At 33.2% G+C, this 27,880-nt stretch overlaps 1 protein-coding gene across 3 annotated transcripts in view; it reads right to left on the bottom strand.

The window, feature by feature from the left end:
* Positions 1 to 242: 242 nt before the first annotated feature.
* The window catches only part of LOC107368955 (homeobox protein cut-like), a 95,960-nt gene continuing 68,322 nt past the window's right edge, over positions 243 to 27,880 (bottom strand). For 2 of the 3 annotated variants that reach the window (XM_089268364.1, XM_089268363.1), the window contains exons 4-8: positions 21,389 to 22,180; positions 17,083 to 17,839; positions 4,179 to 6,482; positions 3,268 to 3,473; positions 243 to 2,349 (exon numbers count right to left, since the gene is read on the bottom strand). In XM_089268364.1, coding sequence (XP_089124490.1) covers positions 373 to 2,349; positions 3,268 to 3,473; positions 4,179 to 6,482; positions 17,083 to 17,839; positions 21,389 to 21,595 — 5,451 coding nt within the window. In that variant the 5' untranslated portion in view covers positions 21,596 to 22,180 and the 3' untranslated portion in view covers positions 243 to 372. Of the gene's footprint in view, positions 2,350 to 3,267; positions 3,474 to 4,178; positions 6,483 to 17,082; positions 17,840 to 21,388; positions 22,181 to 22,603; positions 23,184 to 27,880 lie in introns of those variants that run through there. The other variant, XM_015936853.3, reaches the window with a different exon arrangement.

Genomic DNA, 27,880 nt, shown 5'->3' with positions numbered 1-27,880 from the left:
GCTCCAATTTCTTGCATATGGAAAGCTCGACTTTTGTCGTGATTTTTTGTGGAAATTTTCATTTTCGAATCTTGAAAAGTTTTTTGTTCTAATTTTTGCAATTTTTGGCTTTTTTATACTTCGATTTTCTGCTTTCTGATTTTTCGATTTTTGGCTTTTTGTGTGTTCGATAAGTTTTGTTTTGAAATTTAGATTTCAGATTACTGAGATTTCGATTGAGGATTGAAATGATTGAACAATTATTTTATTAAGTTTTTCAGTTTTATTTATTATTTTTTTTCGAATTTTGACTTATCAAATTTTTCGATTGTTGCGTGTTTTTTGTTTTGAAATGAGGTGGGACATTATGAGTTATATACTGAATGAGTTTAATTAATCGATATCTTCGTCTTCATCTTTATCTTCATTTTCATTTTCGCCTTCTGCCATTTGCGTATCGTCTTCGTCTTTATCTTCATTTTCAACTTGAGTCATTTGTGGATGATCTTGATCCTCTTCTTTATCATCATCTTCATCTTTATCTTCCTCTTCGTCTTTATCCACAGTTTCGGCCAACTGTGTTTGATCTTCATTTTCGTCTTTATCTTCAACTTGAGCGATTTGTTGCTCATCTTCATCCTCTTCAGTTTCACTGGTCGATGAAAACTGGTGAGCAACTTGATCGTCTTGTTTGGTATCACTGTTGTTGTTGGAAGAAGTGGATCGCTGCTTCTTGTGCAATGATCGACCATGATGTGAGTTTAAGCGCCTACGATGTTGATTAGATTCGTCCACTTCATCCTCTTCATCGTCACCGAAACAGTCAATGTTGGGTGCAACCCACTGAGGCATGGCTGGCTTTCGCCGTGAACTTGAACTTGTAACTATGGCAGGTTTACGTCGTGAACTACCCGTTGAAGGGAACCCTTTGGTTGACCCAAAGCCAGTCAGTGAGGGTCTCACCGAGACACCAGCTGAAGCAATGGTTACACTTATGGTTGGTGCTGGTCTAGAGGAAAGGTCAAGCTCACCTGAGACGGGTGATGAGGCGTTTGTTGATATTGCGTTCAATGTGATGGTTGTGGTTGTGTTGTTTTTACCATGATGATGAGATGATCCTCTTGATGAGTGATGAAGAGATCTTTGGGAAGATGATAATCGATGGTGAACTCGTCTAGAAGGAGATGAATCTTCAAGTGAACCCGTTTCACTGTCAGAGTCTTCAGTTACCGAACGGTTACCACCCATTGAATAAAGAGATTTATGATGATGAGAAGATTGCTGTTGTTGCATCGATGATCGGGAAGAGGGAAGATGAGATTTTGAAGACATGGAAAGATCTAGAGTACCTATTTCATCTTCCTGATATGATGATGAGGCTGGTGATGAACAACTATTTGGATTGTAATAAAGATGACCGGATGAAGAATGGTGAACATCATTTGAACCAAGATTCAACGATGAATAAGATGAACTTTTATGATGAGATCCATTGCCACCGCCGCCACTTTCATCACCGGTAAGATCAAGATCATTCAGTCGTTGACTGAGTGCCACCCTAAAAGTAATTGGATCAAAGGTCATTCCATCTCGGCCCATACTGTAAGCGAGGGAAGTGTTGCCAGTCGACGAGTTTTCATCTCCGGCAATCGGCTGATTGGGCTGCTGTTTCAATCGCATCCGATGATTGTGGAACCAGTTGGTTATCGTTCTAACGGAAAGGTCAAGTTCAGCGGCAAGAAATTCCATGGTTGCAGTTGACGGGTAAGCGTCCATTGAAAAGGCCAACTTGAGAGCCTCTTTTTGTTTGGAGGTAAACAAGATTCGAGGTTTTTTGGCGGCCGTTGAAGAGGATGAACCGAAAGGCGATGAACAGTTGATTGAAATTATTGTATTGTTATTGTTGTTGTTGTTGATGTTGCTCACATTGTTGTTGCCTAAATAAGTTGATGATTGATTACCGGTTGACAATGAGCGGAATGATGAAGGTGAAGAACAGGAATTGTTGTTTAAAGCTGAAGAGTACATATTGCTTCCATGTAAATGGTTACTTAGGCTACTTCCGGTGGTTAAATGGTGATGAACATTTGCATTGTTGGAATCGACGTGAAGTGAAATGTGATTTGAATTTGATTTGGTTGATGAAAGGGATGAAACTTCATCGCCATTGATTCGCCGTTTCTTGTTCATCTCACGACGCTCATTTTTGAGCGCTTGAAGACGCTCAATGTTGCGCGGTTCGGTTAACCAGATTTGCATTCGGATAAAAGGTTCACGGCCTTTGATGCTCAACATGTGCCAAGGTTTGGGTTTAGACAACAATTCACTAACAGAACCTTGAGACAATCCTAAAACAATTTCACCAAAAATCTAAGCGTAAAAAGAAACAGAAAGAAAAATTTTGTCAGCATAATGTTCAAAAGTTCAAAATTCGATTCTGATTAAATTTTAGAAATTTCGAGTGAAATTTTTGTTCCATTCTATGCGATTATGAATCAATGTTTTCGCTTGAAAAGATTCTCTTTCTAATTCATGTTAGATGATCATTTGATAAATGGAAGAATGAAAAGTTTGAATTTTTCTTTTCCATTTTTCATGTTTTCCTTTTTTCATTGAGAGTTGATTTTAAGGTAAAAAATTTGTTGAAGCTTCTTTTTACCCTTAAAATGCAAAGAAATGATTTTCATGGAAATGAAAATGAAAAAAGAAATGAATAAGAAAACTGAAAATTCAATTTCAATGATAAAATAAATGAACGTCAAGTTGACAGTAAATGAAATAAATGAAAAGGAAGAGAGAAATGCATCTAATGTGACGAAATTTCCAATAGAAAACAATTTTCTGAGAAAAAAAAACTGAATGCTCTGAATAATAATTTTCATTTCAGGGGAGTTTCATGATAATAATAAATAGGCTAATAAGGTTAATGTTGATGGAAAGCAATCGAGGTGAGAGAATCAGTTGTTGATGATATAATGTGACAGACTCGATGTCAACCAATAAAATGGAGTTGAAAGTTTAGTTCAGACTCACAATGAATCCAGAAAGAAAGAGAACATTCAGAATTCAGAATCGAAAAAGAGTTTTGGAACATGAGTAGTTCGATGAGAAATCTTTTCTTTTCTATAAATTTTGTTCTTTCCCATTAGTTTTCACTCTATCTTTTTTTCCCCTCAGAATCACTCTTCTTTTTTTATGAAATGGCAATCATGAAAGATGAGGCAAAAATGTAAAGAAGGAATGAAAGAAAGAGAATCAACAGAAAGACAAAAATGAACATTTCGTTACCTTTTGTCCTATATTATGAGCCATTAATGTTTCCTTTATTTTAGTTGTTATCGCCTGAGTATCAAGATCTTGAGTTAGAGCTGCCATTTCATAGACTGAAGGTTGCATATAGGAGAGACCAGCAACCGCCACGGCAGCGGCAACAGAGGAACGTTCACTTCCTGAAGTAGAACCATCATAGCGTCGTTTTAAATAACTTGATGAACCTGAAAAAAGAAAATGATTTTAGCAGAAAATTAATTTTCTTGCATTTCTTTGCTTGTTGGCTGCGCGCAACTTTGCTTCAACAACAATCAACTCTTGTGAGTGTGCATTAATGGTTAATTGAAACTTGCGATTGTTCAATTGATATTGTAATGCGATACTTGTAAAGTGTGTGTGTGTGTGTTGCCTGATAACTTTAAATGAACTGAAAATGAGAGTAAAAATGTGAGAAAACAATGGATGCAATTTATTCAGAGAAAAGCCTTTATGCCCAGTTTAACCGTTTACTGAGCGGCTCTGTGTTTAACAGAAAACTTGATTTTCTTTTCAAATTAACTTGAGATATCTTTTTACACTAAAAGGGAGAAAAGGGTAAAACTCAAGTTTATCCAGAATCGCAGGCAACTGCAATCTATTAGCTAATAATTTGTTGATTAAATTAAAAATGAATTAAATCGCATTTCATCTGATTACTTTGAAAACCTTTTCTCGTCTGTTATTTTAATTTAGTTTATCAATCAAATTTTCTTGTAAAGTTAAATATTACTCTAATGTATCATGTTTGTAAGTACATGATAATGATTTTGATGATCTTTTTTCTTCTTTTTTTTCTTGATTTTCTTTTTCAACTTTTGATGTTATACATCATGATAAGCATGTTGTTGCTCAGAGTATCAAGTTATTAGATAAATGTATTGTAATCTTACCTCTTGGAGGTGAATGATTAGCTGAAAGTAGAGTTGCATTGGGCGTGTGTTCAGGTGTAGATGCTGATGATATTTGACCCGATCCATTACCATAAACTGGACTTGATCGGGATGCAAGGGAAGTGAGATCAGTTCGTCCCACTGAATCAGACAAAAGTTTGGCAGAGACTGATGAAACTGATGAAGGTGATCCTTTGACTGATCCACTGGTAATTATGCTAGCAGTGTTACCATGATTGGGTGAAAGGGTTGCATGAGCTGAGGGTGTTGTTGGTGCAGCAACTGGACCGGTTGAGGGTAAACCAGTTGAATTTGTATTGCCACCGGTAACATTACTGGTCATGGAATTACTTACAACCATTGAACTGGCCAGTGCGGCTGCTGTTGTTGGTGTTGTTGGATTGGCGGAACCTGAATAGCTTCCGGTTCTCATCAGTTTTTCAGGTGCAATCTTGTATTGTGAGGCGACCAACTTGTGAACCGCATTGTCATCTTCAAGAAACATTTTCATTCTAATGAAAGGTTCCCGACCCTTTTGGGTCAACATGTGCCAAGGTTTGGGACGAGCAAGCAAATCAGAAACTGAACCCTGGGAAAGTCCTAAAACTGATTCACCGAAAAGTCGTTGACTAATTGAATACTGACTTAGCTGTTCTTTAACCTTCTTGACGATGTCTTCAGTATTTAAATTGTTGTAATGGTCAAATTGGTTTTGAGTGATTGGTGGTAAAACGGCTTTCGATGGTCGTGAGGGTGTCGATGAGACAGGAGGGACTGATGATTGGGATAAAAGTGAATTTGTGATTGATTGCATTCGCTGTAAGGGTGATGCTGAGGCTGATAAATCTTCAGCACCAACCGATCCACTATTGTTGTTGGCAACACTGTTGCTATTGGCACTGCCATTGTTACTTGTGTTTGCATTGGTTGCTGTTGGAGTTGATAAATTAGAGGTGGAAGAAGATGATGACCCATTCGACCCAAGATCAAGCCCACTTAGAGAGGGTAAACCAGCGGCAACTGCTGCTGCTGCAGCGGCCGCAGCGGCGGCAGCAGCTACGGCAGCAGCTGAGGTGGGTGAATAGGGTTGCTTACTGTTGGGCTCTGATTTGGGTCTAACAAGGGAAAAGGCACTAGTTTGCGGTTGGTGTCGATGATGATGGGAAGAGTCATCGTCCGGAGTGGGAGTTGATCGATTGGCAGAATTGTCGTTACCGTTGGAAGTTTGCGATAAATTGTTGACTATTGAAGAGGAAAGGGTTGGTGGTGGTGATGATGAGGGACTGTTGTTGGATTGTTGATGGTTAGACTCGCGAGGTGATGAAGACTCTCGACCTGGCTCAGGACTGCCCTTGCCTTCATGGCCACTTCGACTGGGTGACCGGGAAGAAGGTAAATTAAGACCGGGTAACATGTGCGGAAGTCCAAGGTAACCTGCTCCATTGACTAGAGAGGCAGCGGCAAGACGAGCAAATACTTCAGGATCAGTTGCAGCCGCAGCAGCCGCAGCAGCAGCTGCCTGTGAGTTGAGGTGACCCACACCAGCAGCAGCAGCAGCAGCACCCGATGAGACCAGTTGTTGGTGAAGACGAGACAATTCTTGATGATAAATGGTGATTGCTTGACGAATCTGTTCTGGACTTCGGTCAAAGGCAAGACCATGAGGATGGCGGAATCCCTCTTCAACCTGTTGACCAATAATTTTTACCAATTCTTCCTGGTAAATTCGTGTAACCAAATCATGGGACATTTGTTGATCATCACCTTCACCACCAACATTGCCATTCCTACCTGTCCGTGAAGATGATAAAAGAGCTGAAGAAGAGTTGACCAGAGGATGAGAAGAAGATGAGGTTAAATGATGAGAATGGTGATTAGATATTGCACTCAAACCCGTGGCCAAGTCAATGGCATTATTACTATTATTGTTACTGGAAGCAGAATTGAGATGAGAAAAGTTATGATGCGAATGATGAATAGATGAAGATATAAGAGGCGGCGGTGATCGACCACCAGGAGTACTCCTCTCCTCGCCACCCGAATCACTTGAGCTTTCCAGGTCACCAGATTTTTCCCTTTTAACTAAACCCAGTGGACCCATCATTTCACCATTGGACAAGAGACCAGAAGATAATGATGACCCGGTAAGATTGAGTCCCGATCTCAACAGGCCACCGCCCGATGAGCCAGTCGAAGATCGTATAGATGAAGGTGTCAACATGGCTCCTTGGGCTTCAATCAAAATTTGACGGATCTTTTCTTCAGCCGCTGGATCATCTTGCTTAAAACTGGTCGTCTCTTTACCTAATCAAATACAAATGAAAAGCACAGAAAAAAACGAAATGACAAAAAGTTCGTAGGAAGATGAAAGTTAATGAAATAACTTGAAATTGATGATGTTATTGAAATTAGTTAATAATAATGTTAATAATCACAATCATTATAATAATTTGATGTTTCATTTTGATAGGTAAGTGGAGGTGGAGAGAGAAAAAAACGAGAAAAATATTGTTCTTTTTGTCATCTTTTCATTTTCTTTTGCAAAAATAAGCTTAAACTTGTAAGGAAACTCTCTTATTGCAAACCCGTAGGCCAGGTAAGGGCAGGTTAACCATCATTAATAAATAATATTATATTAGGTTAAAGGTGATTTAAATCATTTAGGAACAAGAAACTAATCAAGTTAACAAAATTTTTCTTCTTCTTCTTCTTATTTCTTATTCCAACCCAAACTGAAAGGCAATATTAGCGTCAAAAGTATTGACCTTTGCATTTGGATAACTTTTCAATTTATCCTCATCATCCTCATCTTGATCACCCTCAACATGAGTGGAGGATTAAAGGCGTTGACGATGTTAAGTGATTAAAGTCACTGGGGTGACTTTAAGAGTAGGTTCAACGATTTTACGTTTAATAGTTAAACTTGAAATGTTTTTATTTCACTTTTAAAAATGTCATGAAATTGGTAAAGTCAAAAGTTTTTCTTTCCATTTCCATCAACATTTGGAAACACTTTCAAAGAATCTGGAAAATTCAATTTCGTTTATCTAAATGCTTCTTTCTTTCTCTCTTTATCGATGCTTACGAACAATTCATGTTCAGTTATAGGTAAAGTTTGAAAAAACAGGAGTTTCTGTTTTTCTCATGGAAACTTTATTCTTCCCTTTACTTTCTCTCTTTCGTTCAGAATTGGGTTTGGTTTAAATCAATGGACATGAGTGACCACTTGAGTAGCACATTTTACCTCCTATTTGCTGTCTCTCGCCATTCGATTCATTTACTTTCAGCTTCTCTTCTTTTCTCTTTCCCTGTTTATTCGTTCTTCCAATGGATCAGATCGCAATGACTTTACGATCAGAATCTCAATTCTCAACCAAATCACTACTCATGTCCAGAAACACACCCAACGAAAGCAACTCCTCCTTCTTGCTCAATTCAATTGCATCGATAGACAGAGAATATCAGAGAAAGACGAAGAGCAAAAAAAGAGGAAACAAGAAGATGAACAAGAGAAGATAAAAAATGAACTTTTTCCCTTACAATTCATCTTCTTTCACTTCCTTTTCCATCTTTTTTCTTCTTTGACCAATGTTGATAACAAAATTCTTGAATCGATAAATCATTTCCATGATCATTATAGAGCAAATTATCATCAAAATAAGAGCACCAAACAAGATTAAAATTGGTTTATAATGAAAGTTGATTGTGACAAAATTTGGACTCAATTAAAATTAAAATGAGTCCAAATTGTTTCTTGAAAAGCATCTTTCGAGTGAAATGTTAAATTTCAAGAAATGATGAAAAAACGAGAGAAGAGCGAGTTAAAGCGATCTAAATAGGAAGTAATGGAGCAACTATTAACTGTTGATTATCGTTGAGTTGAATTGTTCAATAGTAAAGGATGAAAATAGTTGATCTATAAAAATGTTGAAGGAGGAGGAAGGAATAAGAATAAGATGATAATGATGATAAAGGTGAAATGGAATATCGTTTTTCTCTCAAAAAGGCCATTCCCATTAAGATGATATAAGATCAAGTGCTATATTAAGCTATAGAGGTCATTCAGATGATGATGATTAGATTTTGGTTCAAACAAAGGAAAAGGTAAAAACAAGTCTTATTATTTATCGATTGTGAGCAAATGCAATTGACCTTTTCATTCTTTACCATTATCTTCCTAATCATCATCATCATCATATTCATAGGTAAGCACCTTCTTTTCATGCATTAAATTAAGATTTAGAAGAAGAAAGAGGCAAAAAGAGAATGAAAGAGAATGGCGAAAAAAAACATTAAAAAATGTTTTCTGATGTTGAGGGAGTTTAATCGTGAGAGTTGCAGTCCATCATTATCATCATCTTTTTTTTGTTGTTGCAAACTTGAAAGATAATGTGTTCATCAAGAAGAAGATGAGGAAGAAAGTCGGAGTGAAATGGGTAAAATAGACAAAAGAAAGAGATGATTTTGATGATGAAGGAGGGTGCATGATGCGATTATGAATCTTGTTACACGTCTAAGGTAATTTTATTGAGTCAAATGATGGACAAGTTGGACTATTGAAAGAGTTCAATTTTCAACTTTGAACGGAATTTGGAAAAAGGGAAACAAGAAAAGTTGATAATAGAAGCTCGTGATGTGAATACATTTTTAACTGGCGTCAATAATGATGATGATGATAATGATGATTGTTATCATGATTATCGTCAATCTTGTAATTATCATTACACGCAATTCAATTTATTTATTAATGCAAAGTTTGTTTGGAGTTAAGAGAAAAGTTAAATTGCATTTTCCATTGTTTCAACTGTGACAATTTTAAATTTAAATTAACTTTAATCAAATAAGGTCAAGGTTAGAATGCGATTAATCCAAGTTTTTTTTGCGTTTTTTTGAGAAATAAAGTTTTTCCACATTTCTCTTGAGATTGAAATTTTCAGTTTAGTCAAAATGATATTCATTGACAAATCAATTAACTGTTCCTGGCCTTTGAAAACAGAACCTTTTCCGATTTCATTTTGTCTTTACAATCGATTCAATTGTTGAACTTTTGTTACAAAATGTTGATCAATTGCGTTGAGACAATGAATTGCATTGATGGTTTAATGAATGCTAATCAATAGTTGAAAGGAAATTCAATAAATTCTTTGATAACTGAACATGAGATGTGTGATAAGGTGAAGTAAAAATTATGATTGACTGGAAAGTGGAAGGGAAGAGAAGATTGATTTATAGGTTTCATCTTTTTACTGCCAATTTGTATCTTCTTTATCATCCTTTACTTCTTCATCTTCCTGCAATTCTTCTATCATTTGTTCCAATACAATTGACTCAAGCTCTATAGGATGCCAGTTGTGTTAACTCAATGGAACCATGTAATCAACAGAATCAAGGTAAAGGTGAAAATTACTTTAACCATGTAAACGCATTCAATTGACCTTTTTTTTCACGGTAAACCTTATACCATTTGTGGTTGGATAAATGATTGAACAAGTTTTGTTTTGTCAAGATTGTCTTTGCAATTGACTAAACTGAAACTTTAATCAGTGAATGTTGATTGAAAAAGGGAAAAGTTGAAAGGGTTGATTTGATGATGAAAACAAGATGTGCTGAGAAAAAGTAATCAAATTGAATCATTTGTTGTTGATTTATATTTTGGATTATTTATCAAAGTCGAAGTGTGTAAATAAGTAATAAATAATAAGTGGAGAGAAAAAAAAACAAACTCGAGTTTAACTAAAGATGAGGCTAAATTGATGATTATAATGATGAGGATGGTTGGGTAAAGGAAGAAAATTGTTGTATTAATGATGATGAGTAAAAAGAGATTGAATGGAGAAGATGAAGAAGCAGTGAGTGTGTCGATTAAAAGCAAATAAATGATTACAAGAGAATTGATAATTTCTTATTCAACATCACCCTTTGCCATTTAATGTTGCACTTACAATGAGACCAACAGAGAGAAGAAGCGCCTTTGATCAATTATTGAAATTGTAATAAGGAGAAGCGCAGCAAAAAAAGCAAATTTATTTCAATCAGTTCAATATTAATATTGAAATGAAAACGGCAGAGCAACTTGCATTGAATGTGAACAAGATGAGAAACTGTGTTTTGTTAACCAAACTTACATATAAATAATAATAGCAATAATAATAATGGCAATAATAATGATATTAATATAATATTTAACTATTAAAATTGTCGATCAAGTGAATTCCGTGATAAATAAATAAATATTAGCAATAAAGAGTTCTAGTGACAGGGAGAGAGAGAGATGAAGATAAGGCGTAAAGGATGTAAATGATTGTAGAGTGAAAAAAGTGAGTAAAAGGATTGAAAACCCCTTTGAATGTGTGTAAAAAAAGAGTGAAAGAAGAAAAGTGATGGAAAAATCATAAAGCGAAAATAAATGGATATCAACAGCGATGGGAATGATGATGAAGAGCGAGAAAAGGGTGAAAAATATTGCAATATGCAAAATGATGAACAACAAGAAGAATGTAAAGTCAATGGAATAACATGGAAATATCTTGAATAATTTCCCTTCCAATTGGATTAACCTTGGTTTTGCTGTTTAGCACAAAAATATTGGTTTAAATGGTTAAACAAAATTTGATAATAATTCAAAAGCAAACAATATAAGCATGATGGATTCCGATACATTTTTTTGTTGCAACTTCTTATGATAACAAAGAGTGAGAGAAAAAATCAAGTGAATGAAGGATGAAGTTAAATAGATGGTGGGAGATGATGAGAGATGATGAGAAATGATGATAAGGAATAAGTGTAAAGAATCACGTTAAACCCTTTCGCTTTGTGCTGTGCTACTGTTGTTCAATGTTTGCTCGTAAATAATAATGTAAAAAATGGCTAACTTGATGAAAAATGATTGTTGACATCAGGGTAATATTAATATATATTTTGTTGGATATATTTATTTACCAATGTGTGTATTCATATAAACATATCAGAAACATTTCAGTATTAATCTCTTATCATCAACATCATCTAAATATTCAAAGCATCTTTTTTTTCCTTTTCATTTTTCTTCTTCTTCTCTCCCTGTAAACAGTTTTTCTGAAGATTATTTTTTTTTGCTTTCGTTTTTTTCCCTTTCTCTTCATTTATTTCCATTCACATTTCATTTCTTCCATGTAAACAAATGTTTACCAAACCAGTCAATATTGTTGGTTTCATGGCCATGAATAATGTTCAATTAATGATAATATTAGATGTTGCATCAAGTTTCTTGACATTTCCCTGTTTCGAGAAGAACATTTTATCAGATCAAAAAATTTATCTTTTTTCATTAACAGAACAAATTGTTTGGCAAAATTTTGCATCGAATTGCTAAAAATGAATTTTCATAAAAAATGAATCTTTGAAAGATGTTCTATTCTCGACTGATTGTGAGTTAAATCTGAGGTTTGAGTTTTTTGGAACTTTTTTTGAAGAGATTTTATGAAAATTGAAAATCTATTCTGATAGAAATTTCACACTTGAGAATGATTTGGAAATGAAGATTTTAAAAGTGAATTTCATGAAAATCTCAAACTCTAAAGATGATCTTGTTTTTACTAATTTTTATTGTCTATTGATTTTGGTGTAAATGTTCAATGAAAATATTCAACATTTTGATTTCTCTTCTCTTGTAACTTGTGATTATGATTGGAATGATGGTGATGAGGATGAAAGAAGAGACATGATGAGAGGAAACAACAAACAACAGGAAACAAGTTTATCATCAATTTCAGGAATAAGGTCTTCACAGTGTTTGCCTTTTATAATAAAAACCAATGTTTGCCAAAAAAGTTACTTCGCCAAGATCATTAAGACAAAGTGTTATTCTGCTTTCTCCATCTTCTTCATCTTCTTTCATGCTTCTCATGCTCATCCTCATCATTCTCTTCATGATACAGGACAAATCAAAATATCAAAAGATTGACTTGAGAATAAGATTGTTAAAGAAGCAAACGAAAAGCAAGATAATGAAAATACAAGGAAAATAAAGTAAAAGCAAAAAGTTTTAATCGATGATGAATTCAACTAATTCACTGGGAATGCAAGATATTTGGCAGTCCAGCCAAATGTAATCAGAAATAGAGATAGATTAAAGATTAACATGATGATGATGATGAACCCATCAAATGTTTATCCTTTTTATGCATTCAAAAGGAAGACTTGTATTCATTTCACAAGTTGCTCAGTCAAGCAAAGACTCGACTACATCATGTAACAGCATCAAGACATTATTGGAATCAAATGTTAAATTGAAGGCAAAAATGGAATCAAAAATTTCGACAAACATTGAACATTGACAGAATTTGCGAAAACCATTTCTTCTTTTCTATTGAGTTTCATGTTTTCCAATTTTCGTCTCTTCTATTTACACCTCTTCTGAGCATGAATAACTTTTCGTTTCTCTCCAAATTCAGACTCATTCAGAACTGATCTATATCACACTTGATTCCTTACCATTTTCATCATCACCTATAACCTGACGTCGATAACAATTTTCAAAGATTCTGTCAGTTGCTCAGAATCTCAACTTGGATCAATGTTGTTCATTTTCTCATTACTTGAAAATTCTATTTCAAATTCTCTCTATCAATTGGTTCCTTTTATTCATCGAGTTCAACATCTTTGGCAGCAAGCCCGATCAATTGTGAACATGGAAAAGAGGCGAAAAAAGATTCATCAGTCAACGTTGAAAAGCATTGAATGTTGAGACAAAAAGAGAAAACAAAATTTCGATTGTATGTTGAGCATTTTCCTGTGGGCTGGATTGACACACACGCACAAGTGTTTGAACCAATAAATGTTAATCTTTTAATAATCAAAATGATTATCATCTGAAAAGGTGATAAGAAAAGAAGAAAAAATCCCATTCTACCTTGAAGGTGATAATTGGATAAACCAATTGATAGATTGTAGGTTGAGATAATATCATGATGATAGGTTTGCTCAGGTTCAAATCACTTGTCAACCTTGTTGAGCTCAAACAACTCTATTCTCATTAAAAGCCAACAATAACCTACCTTGAACAGGTAAACTTCATTTTTTGTCATTTCCATTCAATTGCAATGAAAAGAAGAGAAGAGTAGAAAAAATAAAGTTTCAAATGAATAGATGAAACAAGTGTAACAGTGAAGATGGAAATGAAATGAATCAAAGTTCCTATCCTGGAGAAAGAAAGAAACCCAGAAAAATGTAATTGAGCGCCGAGTGAACCTCGCCCAGGTTAATTTGTTGATTATTTTCATTATTGTTATCAACTTATATTTGCTGATTGTCGTTGCGCTTGAAAAGAAAGCTTATTTCGTAGTCACCCGATGATCATCATTATCATTCAGGAAGGATCATTGATGAATAGATTTAACAAAAAAGAGAAACAAATTCTATGGTGTTTCCATTCTATAGGAAATCAGTGGATAGTAGCAAAGGGATGATGCTTTTTGTTCATCATCGTTGTCGTCACACGCCCATTGGAATCAAGGAATCCGTCAAACGTTACATTGAGGAAAAAGGAGGAGAGAAGAGTAAAAAATGGAAAAAAATGAATTGTTCAATGAAGATGAAGTTTATTCAATGTCATCCGATTTAAATTTACCATTTGACTGCACAATTGAACCGAAAAAAAGGTATCTTCATATTCATCCGGCAATACTTGAAATAAAGGTAAATAGATAAATGATGTGGATATGCAATAACAAGAGAATGTTCAATTTCCTGACTCGAAATTTCTTTTCTCCAAATTTCTCCAATTTATCAAGAAAAGCAGCAAAAGGACCAAAAGATGAAAAGACTATCAAGTTGCTTTTGCATCTTTGCTCACTCTAAATTTTCCTCTCATTTTCACTTTTTCTCTATCATTCATGACCACATTCGTGCAATTTTCATCACAAAACTATTTCTCCTGCAAATGGAAGATGAAAGAAGAAGAAGAAGCCAAAAAAACCAATGTCGCGGTCAATGTTTCGTAAAGGAAATACTCAAGTTAATGGCCTTCTTTTTTTCTTCTTCTTCTCTTGCCTTTGCTTTAAAATTCCCTCTCACTCCTTCTCATAAGGAACCAAAGGAGTTTTGATAATAACAAAATAATGATAATGATGATGGTCGGATAGATTTGCCTGAATGTTTGACTGCTGATAGTAAAGGATCAGAGTAACAGTTAGAGGAGAGCAACAGAAAGCTCTGAAAAAAACACTAAAAGCAACATATTTACTTTGCACATGATTGCTCATTTTTATCATAAAAGTTGAGTTATACACATTGCGGCTTGGATATGTAATGATGTACAATAATAGTTGCTCATTTATTTTTTTTTGATACAAATTCTTTTCTCTCAATAATGATATTCATTTTTACAATAAACAGTCAATAACATGTACAATGTTTAATGTAATAATGATGATAATCGTCCAACCAATTGTTTATTCATCTTCATCTTTACCTCTCAATGGTTACTTCATCTTCAAGTTAATGCCTTGTAAGGAAGGAAGCATGAAAAAAGATTGGTGTTGGATAAAAAATTTTGATGGCAAAGGGTATGAATAAGGAATAATATCATTATTCAGATGATGAGGAAGAAGAAGAAAAAGAAGTTTAATACTTTTTTGACATTTTTTCTCATCTCACCACAATTCGCATCCTTTTTGCTCCATTTATTAATGTCAATAGTAAATATGTTTTTCCCTTTGTGATTTCCTCCCTTCATTCAGATTTTCAGAATTTATGTAAAAATTTTCAATTCGATGAAAAAGATTTGCAATAAATTCGTCGAAAATGATTGTTCAAAACTGACATTATTGTAACAAAGATAAGCAACTGATTGAAAAGTGAGATTCACTGATCCTAATAAGCACTTCAAGTTGAATTTGATTGAAATGCTGATAATCATCGGGTTATTTTACATTATGGGGTTCATGTTGACTCACAATGATGACAACTTGACTGACCGATTTCATCCTTGAGATGAACAACATTCTGAAACGGATATTTATTATCATTTCAACCCAATAACTTTGAACGACAAATCGATGGCGATACCAATCATGTTGTCATTTGCTTTCAGCTATTTTCCTTTCAATTTTTATCTAAATATATTAAGTTTAACAGATCAAGTAAAGAGAGTCTTTCAAGTCTTCTTCTTCAGTATCAAAATTCATGACAATCTTACCTATTTGACTTTTGGTTAACCCCACAAAATGCGTGAGTGTTGTTGCCAGTCTACCATCAACTCTACCCACTCTCAATGCTAATCCATCGATCAATTGGCTGAATCAACTGATTCCATCATCAATGTAACTCAATAAGATTAACCCTATTTGACAACTTCCGATAACTCTTTCACCTTGTTTCAAGCAAACTCCACAATCTAGTCTAATCTAATAAAAATCACTATTCGCCATCACTAAACTTCAAACAATTAACCACAAAAATCTAATCGCTCCTCTTATCAACATTCACATCCATTACACTCTATTGGTTGTCATTTTAATCTAAAGAAGGACGACAAAATAAGGTGAAGAAGAAGCAAAAATAAGAAGAAGAAGTATCTTGATGATCATGATGACGACAGATGAATATATTTATACCTTTTTTGTATCATTTACAGTTTACCATTAAATTACATTTACACATTGATCATCTGATAGCTTGGAAAAGCTTAAAGTGTAAACACAGAAAATGTCAAAAGAGGTTTCTACAAAGTGTTGCTTGAAAAGTGCAAAAGTAACCAAAATAACGTTGTTTAACTGAGAAAAGGAACCAACAAATGGTTCATTTTTTTGTCTACTCAATGAAATTAAATGGAAATAGTAAACGAAAATAATGAATGAAAGAGATGATGAAGAAAGGGAAGAAGAAAAAAATTAACATGATAATGTGTAAGCAGAAAAAGTGGAAGATCAATGAACCAAATGGTGGAAAATTATCAACAGTTTATTAAAATAATGAGCTGTGAGTTGAACATTTGAAATGATTTGATATTGAAGAGAAGAAGAAGAGAAAAGAGAGAAAAAAGCATTGCTAATCAACACGCCATTTTGACCAGAAAATAATCAATGTTGGTGCATTGATAAGTACGGTAAAAGGAGCAAGACAAAAGTTGAAAGACGAAAAGAGAGAGAAGAAGAAAGATGCAAGAAAAAATAAAGGGATAATCCTGAATAATACGATGATATATCATTGAGAAGTTTTATGAGCCGATTACTGGTGATAACAATTTTTCTCTTCTTCTTACCCAAGGTTTTTTTTTCTTGTGCACACAGTAAAGTATACAAAGCGCGAAGATGAAGAAAGAAGATGAAGAGAAGAAGAAAGAAAAATCTTTGACAAAAAGATATTGGTTCCTTTTTCGCTGGTCTTTTGCATTCTGATGAAATATGTGGGAATAGCGCAGTATATGCATACATATATATTTATATTTATTTAATTTGCAAAGGGACATTTGACTTGGTTCACTCAGTCAATCTAACTTTACGTAATAGGTTTTGATTTGAGGAAGAAGAAGAAGAAGAGAAAGAGGAGAAAGAGTGTCAAAAAAGAGGAGAAAATCAATTCTTCTTTGCATTTTCAATCGGTAAATAAATTGCCCATCGTTAACGAAACGACAGATAGACAAATGAAGAAAAGCAGGGAAGAGATTTTTCATCATTTCCAAGACAAAATAACAAAGTAAGAGAGAGAATCGAAATTTAAGAAGACAGAGAAGGTGAAGAAGATGAAAAGAGACAAAAAAGACACTTTTTCTCTTTCAGCTTTTCTCTTCCTTTTCCTTGCCCTTTTTTTTGTGGGTCCACTTTTTTTCTTCACCTAACCTTTGCTCTTGATTATGATTTTTTTTCAAGTTGTTGGTGTTGTTATTAACAAGTAACATTAAAAGTTGAAAGTTTAAATTGCTTACCTTTACGGGGAACCAATGATTTGAGAAGATTGATACAATTCTCATCGGCTGCCCAGGCGTGCATCTTACGGTACGAGTCACGACCTTTTTCCGTTAATTTGTCCCACGGTTTGGGCTTGGAGAGAAGCTCTGAAACGGTTCCTTGGGATAGTCCTAAAACAAAACGGGCAAACAACCGTTGACCAATATTGTGTATTGATAAAAGTTCACGAACACAGCGAGAAATGTTTAAAGTGTTGAGCGATTCGTTCATAAATTTGTCCACATTTTGTCGTAAAGCTTCTTGCAGCTTTTGAAGTGACATTTCAAGAGATCGATGTTGACTTTCAAGGGAAACTAAATTTGTACCGCTTCCAATAATACCAAGAGTTGTGTTGTTTAATGAAGACAACGGATGATTGCCAGTTGATCGGCTATTGCTATCATTACCTGTACCAGAACCAGCAGTGTTGCCAGTTAAAATGATGCCCTCTAAAGGTGCGCTTCCATGATGGAAACCCAGTAAACCTGGATTGGTCAACAAGTCTCCATGAGCAGAGATGATGTTTGAGGTTAATGATGCGGTGGTTTTTAAAGGTCCAGAGGTTAGTGTGGTTGGCTTAGCATTTGCTGTTATTGGTGATAAATTGTTGCAACTTGACGGAGAAACGGGATTCTCAGTTTCCTCGAGTTCTTCATCATTTCCTTCTGGTTTATCACTTTGCATAGTTTTGATTTTCTCGCGTAATCTTTGTATTTCTTCGACTAGTTTGGAGATCTGAATCAGAGAAAAGAAAAAGATGAAAATGAGTTTTTCCATGAAATGTTATCCGTCAGCAACAAGAACAAATGTAAACACAGAATTTTTACTTTTTTTTTCTTTATCATTTTCTCCCTTTTTTGCCATCTTTCTTACGGGCAAATGAAATTACAAGTTGAAGAGTGAAAGAGAGAGAAGAAGATGAAAAAAATGGAAAAGTAAACAAATGGTGAAAAAAAGAAGAAGAAAGCGTCTCAAAGTAACTATTCGTTGAAAGATGATGATAAACATTTTCTCTTCATGAATGAGCTCGTAAAGTAACTGAAAACAAGTTAAACATTTATTATAATAATATTACTACTGAATATAGGTTCTTGTTGAGAGCTCAACATTTGAAACCAACAATAATAACACGTTGAGAGTACAAAAGTGATAGCGTGTTAAGAGTATTTAACAGAGTAAAAGATGAACCTTGTGTAACCCTAATGATGATAACAAAACTGACAGTTTAAAGGTAAATCAGAGAAGCAAGAGAGAGAGCATCATTAACATCATGATCAACATGATCAACATGAACATTATCGTAAAGATGGCTAAAGAGAGGAAAGCAAAAAAGTTGCATCATTAACATTTTAATCTTTAAATCGTTTAAATTAGGACAACGGACAGAATACAAAAAAAAGAGCCAAAAGTCAATCTGTTTAAGTCGATAAATGGTTAGATGGACCAAAAGGTCAATTTTATGTAAATCAGTGTGAGAAGAAGAAGAAGAAGAAGAGGGAAGAAAAGGTAATGATACTTTTGTGCCAAAGTGCCTACACTATGAAAACACGGTCAATTGTGTCCAAACTGAAGCAGAAAAAGTTACAATTGAAATTGAAAAGCATTTAAGGTTGACGGTTTTGCTTCTTCACAACATCTATAAATTTATAAATATCAACATAATGATGGACACAATATGTTATCATAAAATTAGCCTGGATTCAGTGACAAAAATGAAATAACAAAAAATAATCAGACCGTCATTCATGTTGCTCAACACTTGAAAAGCTTTTCCACTGTTTATATCTTGTGCTGTTCAATGTGTGTTATGTTTGATTTATATGCCACCTTAACGCCAATTGTGGCTAATTGCCCGTCAAATGGTTTGGGTGAAAAATAAAAAGTATAACGAGTCTAAAACACAACCTTGATAATAAATAATAGTAATGTGATTATTATTATCAAATGGCCTTTCATATTGTTGTTTGGTTAAAGTTGATAAAGAGACTAATAATGACCATTTACCTTGAAATGAAAGTAGAAATGCGTTGACAAGGTCAGTTACAAGGGTATCTCAAACTTGGTCAGTCTTTGATTTTAATTAAGTTTTTTGTTTTTTGAAACATTAGCCATTACATTAGCCAAATGGAAAACGACTTTTTTTCAATTTTTTTGTCTTTTTGATGATCAACTTTTTTTTGCATTCCAATTTTGACTCTTTTTTAGATTAACCTTGTTAATTGATTGAAACTTTTTGCATCAATAGTTTAATAATGAGTGATAATGTAACGATTATTATCTGTATTATTGGTTGGAATGGTTTGAATTAAGAGGTTAAATGAAAAGTAAAGAACCTGAATTTTAATGCGATTGAAGTTAATGTTGGAATAAAAATAAAACCAAGAAAATTGAAAAGATTTTTTGATTCATTCCAAGTTTTGTAGCCGCAAGCCTTTTAAATTGAATAAACTGTTGTCCTGCCAACGCATCAACTATTAGTGGACAGTAAAACACAAATAGGAAGAAAAAGTTGAATCGAAAGAAGAAGAAGAAGAAAAAAGGTTAATTCTATTAACTGTTTACTTCTGTTGTATTTACTCTTATTAGCTGTTGTTGATGATAATGATGATGATTTTTCATGGTTTTAATTCATAATTATTGAAAGATTTATCATGAAAGTAGAAGAAGAAGAAGAAGAAGAAAGCTGCAAAAAATGGATCACATTCCAAATGAAAATCTATCAACATGTAATGGAAACTTTTTTCTTCTTCTTAAAAACTTCTTATTCTCATCTTTCACAGCATCAATAAGCATCTAACTTAACCCCAAGTCCGGTTGATCAGGTTTACCTCAACACACACACACACCAACATTTATTTATTTATTCACTTTAATTGATTATAATCAGGTAAAATGAGCAAAGTTAAGCAAAACTGAAGATGAAGATAAAGATTGAAACTAAAGCTAATAAAACATTATCGAGACTAACTGTCAGTCCAAATAATCAGAGTAATCATTAAATTGGATAATTTCTTAATAGCCAATTCAAGGCTAATAATGGCTAACAAAAGCTCTCATCATTAAAATAATTACAATAGAAAAATGTTCAATGGAATAATTTCAATTGCAAACTAATTTCAATGATGAAATGATTATCATTAACGATAATGAGAATTGAGTTGATTGTCGAGTTAAATGATGCAAAGCGTAAAAAAATCAACTTCTACTTTTGTGGGTAAAAGGCGAAAAGAAGCGAAACCTGGACATTGAATGGACACACTTATTGTTAATTGTTCAATTATGAATTGATTAAGACCTTTTATAGACTTGAATTGCTTCAACTTATCAGCTATTTTTTATAACAATAATAAAAGTTGTATTCAATGTTTGACAAAAAAAAGGACGAGAAAAAGATTGTTCAGATTTACAATAATATTATCAACGATAACAATAATGAAAAATTATGATAAATGGATTATTTTGACATTTACATATGAATGGAGGTAAGTTGAACTAAGACATTTATCATAACCTGTCAATGGTTTTACCTTTAAAGGTTTCACTTCTCCTTCAAATTATCAACTTATAAAGTTATCATTTATGAAATATTAACATTGAAAGGTAAATAATATTTTTTGTTGTTACCAATGTTGTGGTTACTGTAAGTAAATTATCATTGGTTCATTTGATTTTCGAGTTGAGATCAGAGTTTAGTTTTTTCTTGTTGTTCGCTTGAACTTGAATGATGATAATTTTGCGATTTTTGTTGTAATTATTAATTTTGCTCTTCTATTGCTGACTTGGAATAAACTCAATATGACAAAATTTGACCTCAATTTGTGTCTTTTAATTAGCTGATAGTTGAAGTTGACTAGACTATTGTAATAATGATAGTTGAGTAATGAGTATTTTATCGTGTTAGATGAAAAGGGTTATATGTTCTGATTGAACGTTATGTCATGAAATGTTGGGATTGCTAAGATGATTGTGATTAATTGGTAAATGGCGAAGAGGAAAATGTTGTAAAGTTTAACTCAGTTTTGACTCAACAATGGAAACTTTATTATTCATTCTGACGAAATCTGTTTAATCATGCAAAATGATTCAATCAAATGTCAATATTTGTCGAAAAATTGTGAGAAAATGGGTAAAATGGAGAAAATTATTAAAAGAAAAAAAAAGTTCATTCCAATTTTGTGTATTTTCCCTGATTCATGAAAGAAAAGTTTGAAAGTGAAAAAAGTTTCAAATTTTTCATTTTCAAAGGTTTTTCTTTTTGGAGAGAAAAAAAAATCTTCTATTTACCTCTTTCTCTTTTTGTGCGAGAATGTTATCGGTGGAAGGCGATTTTAATTGATTTGATGTTGGTGATGAAGAGGATGAGGATGAAGAGGAAGATGATGATGATGAGCATAAAGTTTGATTAGATGTTGGTGATGATAATGATGCCAATTTGGGCGATGCTGTTGAAGCTGTTGGCGGTGAGGCTGCTTGGCTTGATGAGGCTTCCATGATTGTTTCACCTTTCAATGACGAGTAATGTCGAGGTTGGTAAAGTTGATTTTTACGTTTAAAATGATGAGTCTGTTTTACGTTACTTTTGACGTTACAGTCAATTGAAAGATCTTTACTTCGAGCCAGAGTTGCAAACAGTTACTCGAGCTCGAGAAGAAGACGAAAAAAGAAAAAATAAAATTGCAAAAGATTCTCTCGAAACTTGGTCCAAAACAGCGTTCAGTTGAATATGTTAAGTTAATGTTAGTTAAATGTTGACTTGAAAAATCACAAGTTGATATTTGTTGTTGTATTATCAATATTTATCAATAATATAAAATAACTAGTTGTTGTTACATTTATATCACCCAGTAATGAGATAATGGCTCATGTTGATAGATTGTGCAGAAATGTTTCGTCTTTTGTTTCCTCTCATCAATATGATTTTCTTCCTTCGAATTATCACTTGATTTTTCTCTTGCAATCATCCAAATTGATGATGATCATAATTAAACAATTATTACGCTTATTAATAACATGATTGCTTTTTGTTGCTCACTTTTTTTTCTTGTACCAAAAGATTACAAAAGATCACTTTGCTACCTGAGAAGAGATAGAGAAAGGTAAGTATTCAATTGGCAAACAAACAGTTAAGGTGAATAACAATAAATGTTGGAAAAAGATGGAAACAAAATCGTCAATTTATCGACAACTGTTTTTATCCTAATTATTAACATTAATAACTGTGAAAATGAATAATAATAAAAGGTGAATAATGATTATTGCTTTGTTACTGTTTGCTTATTGCTATTAAATATTATTACAATATTGCTATTAATGTAGAGAGATAAAGTTATGATAAAGATTCAAGTCTAATGGTAAATGGTAATCATGTAAATGGAAATAATTAAATAGCAATAAAAATTTTGTGTCAAGACAAAGTTGATCAAAGAGACTGTTTGATAATCATGGAAATGGTTATCATTTTGTATCATTAAATTGTAATTATTGCAATCAGATTCTCACCAATTGGTTTACTTGATTTTTCTCCATTTTCTCAGCTTTTCCCTGTAATTATCAACTTTATGAGCTTTAACAAGCTAATAAATGTCATCAAATCAACATCAGTCAAAAAAGAGAGAGAGATGTTGGTTAATTGTCAAGTGATAGTCCACATGAGCTTGTTCAATAAACACTGAAACACTGGGAAAACATGGGAACACAGAGAGACATTGAAAGTACACAATGTTGATCAATTAACAAACAACAGTTGATGAAGTAAAGTGTAGAAACAATGATGAAGAGTAATGAATGAAATATACACACACACTGAAGATAATAATTTAATGATGAGATGATAATCTAATGATGAACGCAAAAAGATATTTCAATTGATTCTTAAAAAGGATGACTTTTTTGGTTAAATTGTGTTGAGTTGTAAAAGAGAGATTGGAAAATAAAAAGTTGAAAAAAAACATTAAAATTGGCAAATGTTACATTTAGTTGAGTCCTTTTGCGCTGGTTTGTAAGTTTACAAAAAAAATGGTTCAACAAGCAAAATACGTTAATATCAATTGATGTGAACTCAGTTAGAGTTGAAGTTACACTGAAAGATACTTTTCAAATGTTCAACTTGCTCAACAAAACCAGTTCTGTTGAACGCCATCTATTGTTGGATGGAAAAGTAAATGAACCTATAACTTCTTTTTTCAGCCTTTTTCATCATTTCATCTTCTTTCATCTTCTTTTCATCTTCTTCTTCATTCAAAGACTTTCAACGCATCATCATCATCTTCTTGCCCAGTTTTTTGCTCTCAGAGTTTTTCTTCTTCGCTCTCTTTAACTGTTAAAGATTATCTTTCATTGAAACCTTTAATCTGATTATCATTATCATTGTAATTACAATTGTTAACACTTTGTTGATGTTGATGTTGATTTGGTCAACGTTTGTTCATCTTTTGTTGATTGATTGATTGAACCAATTTAATCAATCAATTTCTCGACTGATTTGGTGGCAAATTGGTTGGTAAACAGAGAGAAAGAGATGAAGAGATGAAGAAGTGAAATTAAATTAAAGTTGATGTAAAGTAGGGAATTTAATTAACTTTGAAATCCCACGCATCGGTGATTATTCATCATTGGAAAATGATGATGATCATGATGATGATAGTGATCATTATCAAGGTAACACAAAAAGTATCTTATTTTGTTAGAAAAGACCAAGAAAATGGTAAAGACTTTTGTACCTTTAGGCTAAAGAGATTCAAGATGATGAGTAAGAAATGAATGCGTAAAAAGCAATAAGAATGAAAGAAGAGGGAGGAATGAGAGAGACGCCAAGAACCGATCAATTGACCTGGCCTGACTCTTTATCCGCCCTCTATCCTAGTGGACCCTCATCATTATCATCATCATCATTGAAACATCATTATCCTAAAGTCGTCTATTTTTTCTTGTCATTAACAGTGTCTCATCATTTCTGCCTTTTATCTCTCAATGGAGAGTGAAAAAAGGTAAGAAAATGATTTTTGAGAAAATCTTTTTTTTTCTTCTTCTTCTCACTTAAGATCAACTTGAAGATGATTATGTTGGTGGATGACGACTAAAGATACTAAAGAAATAAAGATAATCATGATTCTGATAATGATATTGATGATTGTTGCTTATGAAAATGATGAAAGTTTATTGGTTTATGTTTTTCAATTTTTGTAGCAATTCATGAAAAGACTTCATTATTGTCATCATTAGCATTTTTCTTGCAACTTTTTTCTTTTATCTCTCATCCGAATTTGAAACATTTGAAACATTTAAATACTTTGTTTATTGGCAATATCAACAATCGTTTCTTTCAAATGATTTGCAGTTACAATCAGTTAATCGTCAAGACTGAATAGAATTATTTTCTCTCGCTTTTTTTGCCATGTAAAACGAATGAACGAATATCTAAATTGGAAACAATTATTTAACCATTAAAACTGAATGGTGAATAGAAATGTTTGGAAATAACTTTTTTTTCCTTTTCTTTTCCAATGATAATGGTTAATGATGAAAAATGATGAGAATCTTAATATCAAACGGTAGAGGGCGTTCAATTGTATTACATTATTGGGTGTGTTGAGTGGGTGTGGAACAATAAAATTTCAATTCCGCTTTCAATACGCATTAAAACTTTTCTCTTCGCCATCGTTCGTTCTTACACATTGACTCAAGGTTAGGGGTAAATATCCTTAAGAGAGGAAAAATAGTCAATAAGAAAGAGATGAAGAAGAAATCACAGGTAAAGAATGATAATGAAATAAATATAATGATAATAATGGTAAATAGGAAAAGATTGGCTGTAATGATTGGTTCAGGGTTGATGATTATGAATAGATGAATGAGAATGAAAAGTGATCAAACCAATCATTCCGACTGTTTTGTCGTTGTTGTAGTTGAACAAGAAAAGGCAACATTGAATTGAATCTCCACCCGAACACAATTAACTAGCAACAATACTGAACCTCTCTGTATTGGTGATGAGAATGATGATGAGTCTAGATGATGACAGGAATGATGGAAATAAAAAACTAGGTAAAGCGGAAAAAGGCATCGCTTTTGATAATCATTCAGATTCACTTGTTGCCTTCATCAATGACAAAAGGAGTAAACCTTATTGAATGGATTCAGAGGAAAATGATGTTTTTTTTGTCAATTTTTCAATTCCAAGGTGTGGTTCAATCATTTTTGCAGTTTTGTCATTTTACCGCGATTCACTGACTTCGCTGTAAACGCTCAAATGATCAACAACAGTGTTGCCCAGTCGACACAAAAGAAGTTCAGAAAAGAGAGAATTATTACATGAAAACTTTCTCTACATATTTGATTGAATAACTCAAGAGTTGCGAATCTATATAAAAATTTTAAATCAAAGTTGTTCTTCTTCCATGGTTGACCAATTTTACAATAATGATGATTTGTCTCATTTTCATGATAATAATGTGTAATAACCCCTGGAGGTTCAATTTGTTGAAACAAGACAAACGTCACCAAGAAAAGAGATCGCCTTTACATTGACCCAAGTCTTTATTATCAGCCATTATTATCTGACTTGGTGTGTGAGACAATCTCAGCCTTTTATTATTATTACTGTGATTATGATTATTATTATTCTTAACATCGTCTAGAATAGTAATTGGGAAGCAATGATGGTAAAGAGTTTGGAGACAAAAATCAAGGTAAACTGCGTTTTTACTGGTGATGAAAATGACCTGACTTTTGATGGACTTGGAGGAGGGAAGAGAAGGCAACTGATGATGATGATGAAGGAAATCATATACATAGATACATAAAAAGATTATGAAGAGCAATCTTGGTCATTTTCTTGTTCTGCTTGGTTGACCATCGTCTCTTTAAGAAGATCAAACGATTGGGAGAGAAGGGCAAAGGAGTCTATTGAGAGAGACAGAGAGAGAGTTAATATTCATCATTAAATGTGGACAGTTTGCCTTCTCTCATCTCTTTTCCCTGCAAGAAATGATGATCATCTTCTAATAACAAGAATGAGAGCGAAGATGAAGAGAGAAGAGAGTTGAGATTGGTTATGCAACGATGGCTCGTCTAATGATGAGGACCCAAATTATATAAGAATAATCATAATAGTTGAAAAGATTTTTTAAGAACCAAGAAGACCACTGATAAGCATTATCACTTTACTTCATTGTTATTCGTTTCATTTTTTTCTTCTTCTCTTGATTCACAAAATTATTACTATTATTATTATCCTTAAAGGTCACCCAACTTTACTACTGTACTAAGTGTTTACAATTCAAAATCTCATGGTCTTTGGAATAACTAATTTCTTGAAACGCAAATTATTGTCCAAATGATAGTTTTACAAATAATTGTTTCAAATCTTGATTATCATTTCACCAAAAAATGAATCAACTTTTTTTTGCTCCTCTCAAAAGGCGGATCATTGTCAAATCTCACAATTTCATGAGAAACATCTTTTCAACCTTTTTATTGCATTTGTTATTGACAGAGAAAATGATTTTTTATTTTGGAAATTTGAAATTCTGTTTTTGATTCTGTGTTTCTTTTACTGCTATCGGTGATTAGCGTTAATTGTTGGCTCAATAAATTATGGGAAAAGACAAGCGAATCTAATTGCAATTGAATTGTGATAAAAAATCAAATTTGCAACTTTGTTTTCGCTATTGGAAAACTTGATTCTGATCTTGATCTTAATTTTAATCACAATTTAAGCTGATAACGTGATTTCAGGATAAAAGTGTTTTGCAAAACAATTGGCAATTGAGTTCAATAAATACTTTTTTATCCAATTTTTGGCTTTTCTGCTCTTGCCATGATGCTATCAATTGAAACAATTGGAAAAGTTGAACGGAAAAAAAGGTTAACCCTAAAGACTGGTTTTCATACTTTTACTGTTTAGCAACAATTAAAGGTGTGTAAACCTATGTGTTGATTGGTTGCTGTAAGGCTATTAAAAGTTATTGCTTTTTTATTGTGGTTTTCAGGGAAGAAAGTTAATCAATCGATTGTTTGATAAAATTAATTTCTATTCATGAGTTGATTGAGAAAATGGAAAAGTTGAATGAAATGCAAAAGTTTCATTGCAAGTTCAAGTTTCACTGTTGGTCGAGTTGAAGGTAAATTGCAAAACTGCAAAAAATTGACAGTTTTCATTCAATATTTGATTGGCAATTCTTGACCAAAACTCAGTGAACCTGCGAATAATAATTTTATTCAAAAATGATGAAAATAGTAGGAACACCGTGAGAGAGGGAAAGATGGATGAAATGGATGATAGCATGAGAACCTTTGAAACTTGAGTCAATCACAGTATCATAATCAGTATCATTATCAGTGTTATGTTTTTAATGAGAAGAAGAGGTTTTTAAGGGAGAAAAATGTTCACCTTTCGCGTTTCATTATTTACCTGACGATAATCAGTTGACCGAATCATTGAGAGAGAGAAAATGATAAAAGTGTAAACATTGATTTATTATTGCTTTACTCACGATCTCACCGACTCTCCCACTACTCTCGGCTCTTTCTGGTGCTCTTTCAAACTTAATTCATTCATTAATTTACCAACAACCATGGTGGCTATGCAAAGTATAACGTGCATTAAATGGCCCTTTTTGTAGTTTCATTTTGTTCATCACATCATGATTGTGTGTGAGAATATCCTGTGTAAGATGAAGAGAAAAAAAGATGTAATTCTTTCTTCTTCTCTCCTCCTCCTCCTTACATTTACTGCTAAACGATTGTCATTAACTTTAATTATCGGCTCAGTTTTGA

The sequence above is a fragment of the Tetranychus urticae genome, chromosome 2 (genome assembly GCF_039701765.1).
Source record: "Tetranychus urticae isolate SD_2017Ah chromosome 2, NJAU_TeUrti_SD_1.0, whole genome shotgun sequence".
In the NCBI taxonomy this organism is placed as follows: domain Eukaryota; kingdom Metazoa; phylum Arthropoda; class Arachnida; order Trombidiformes; family Tetranychidae; genus Tetranychus; species Tetranychus urticae.
Note: the sequence above shows the minus strand (reverse complement) of the source record. Positions and strands in the feature narration are given on the sequence as shown.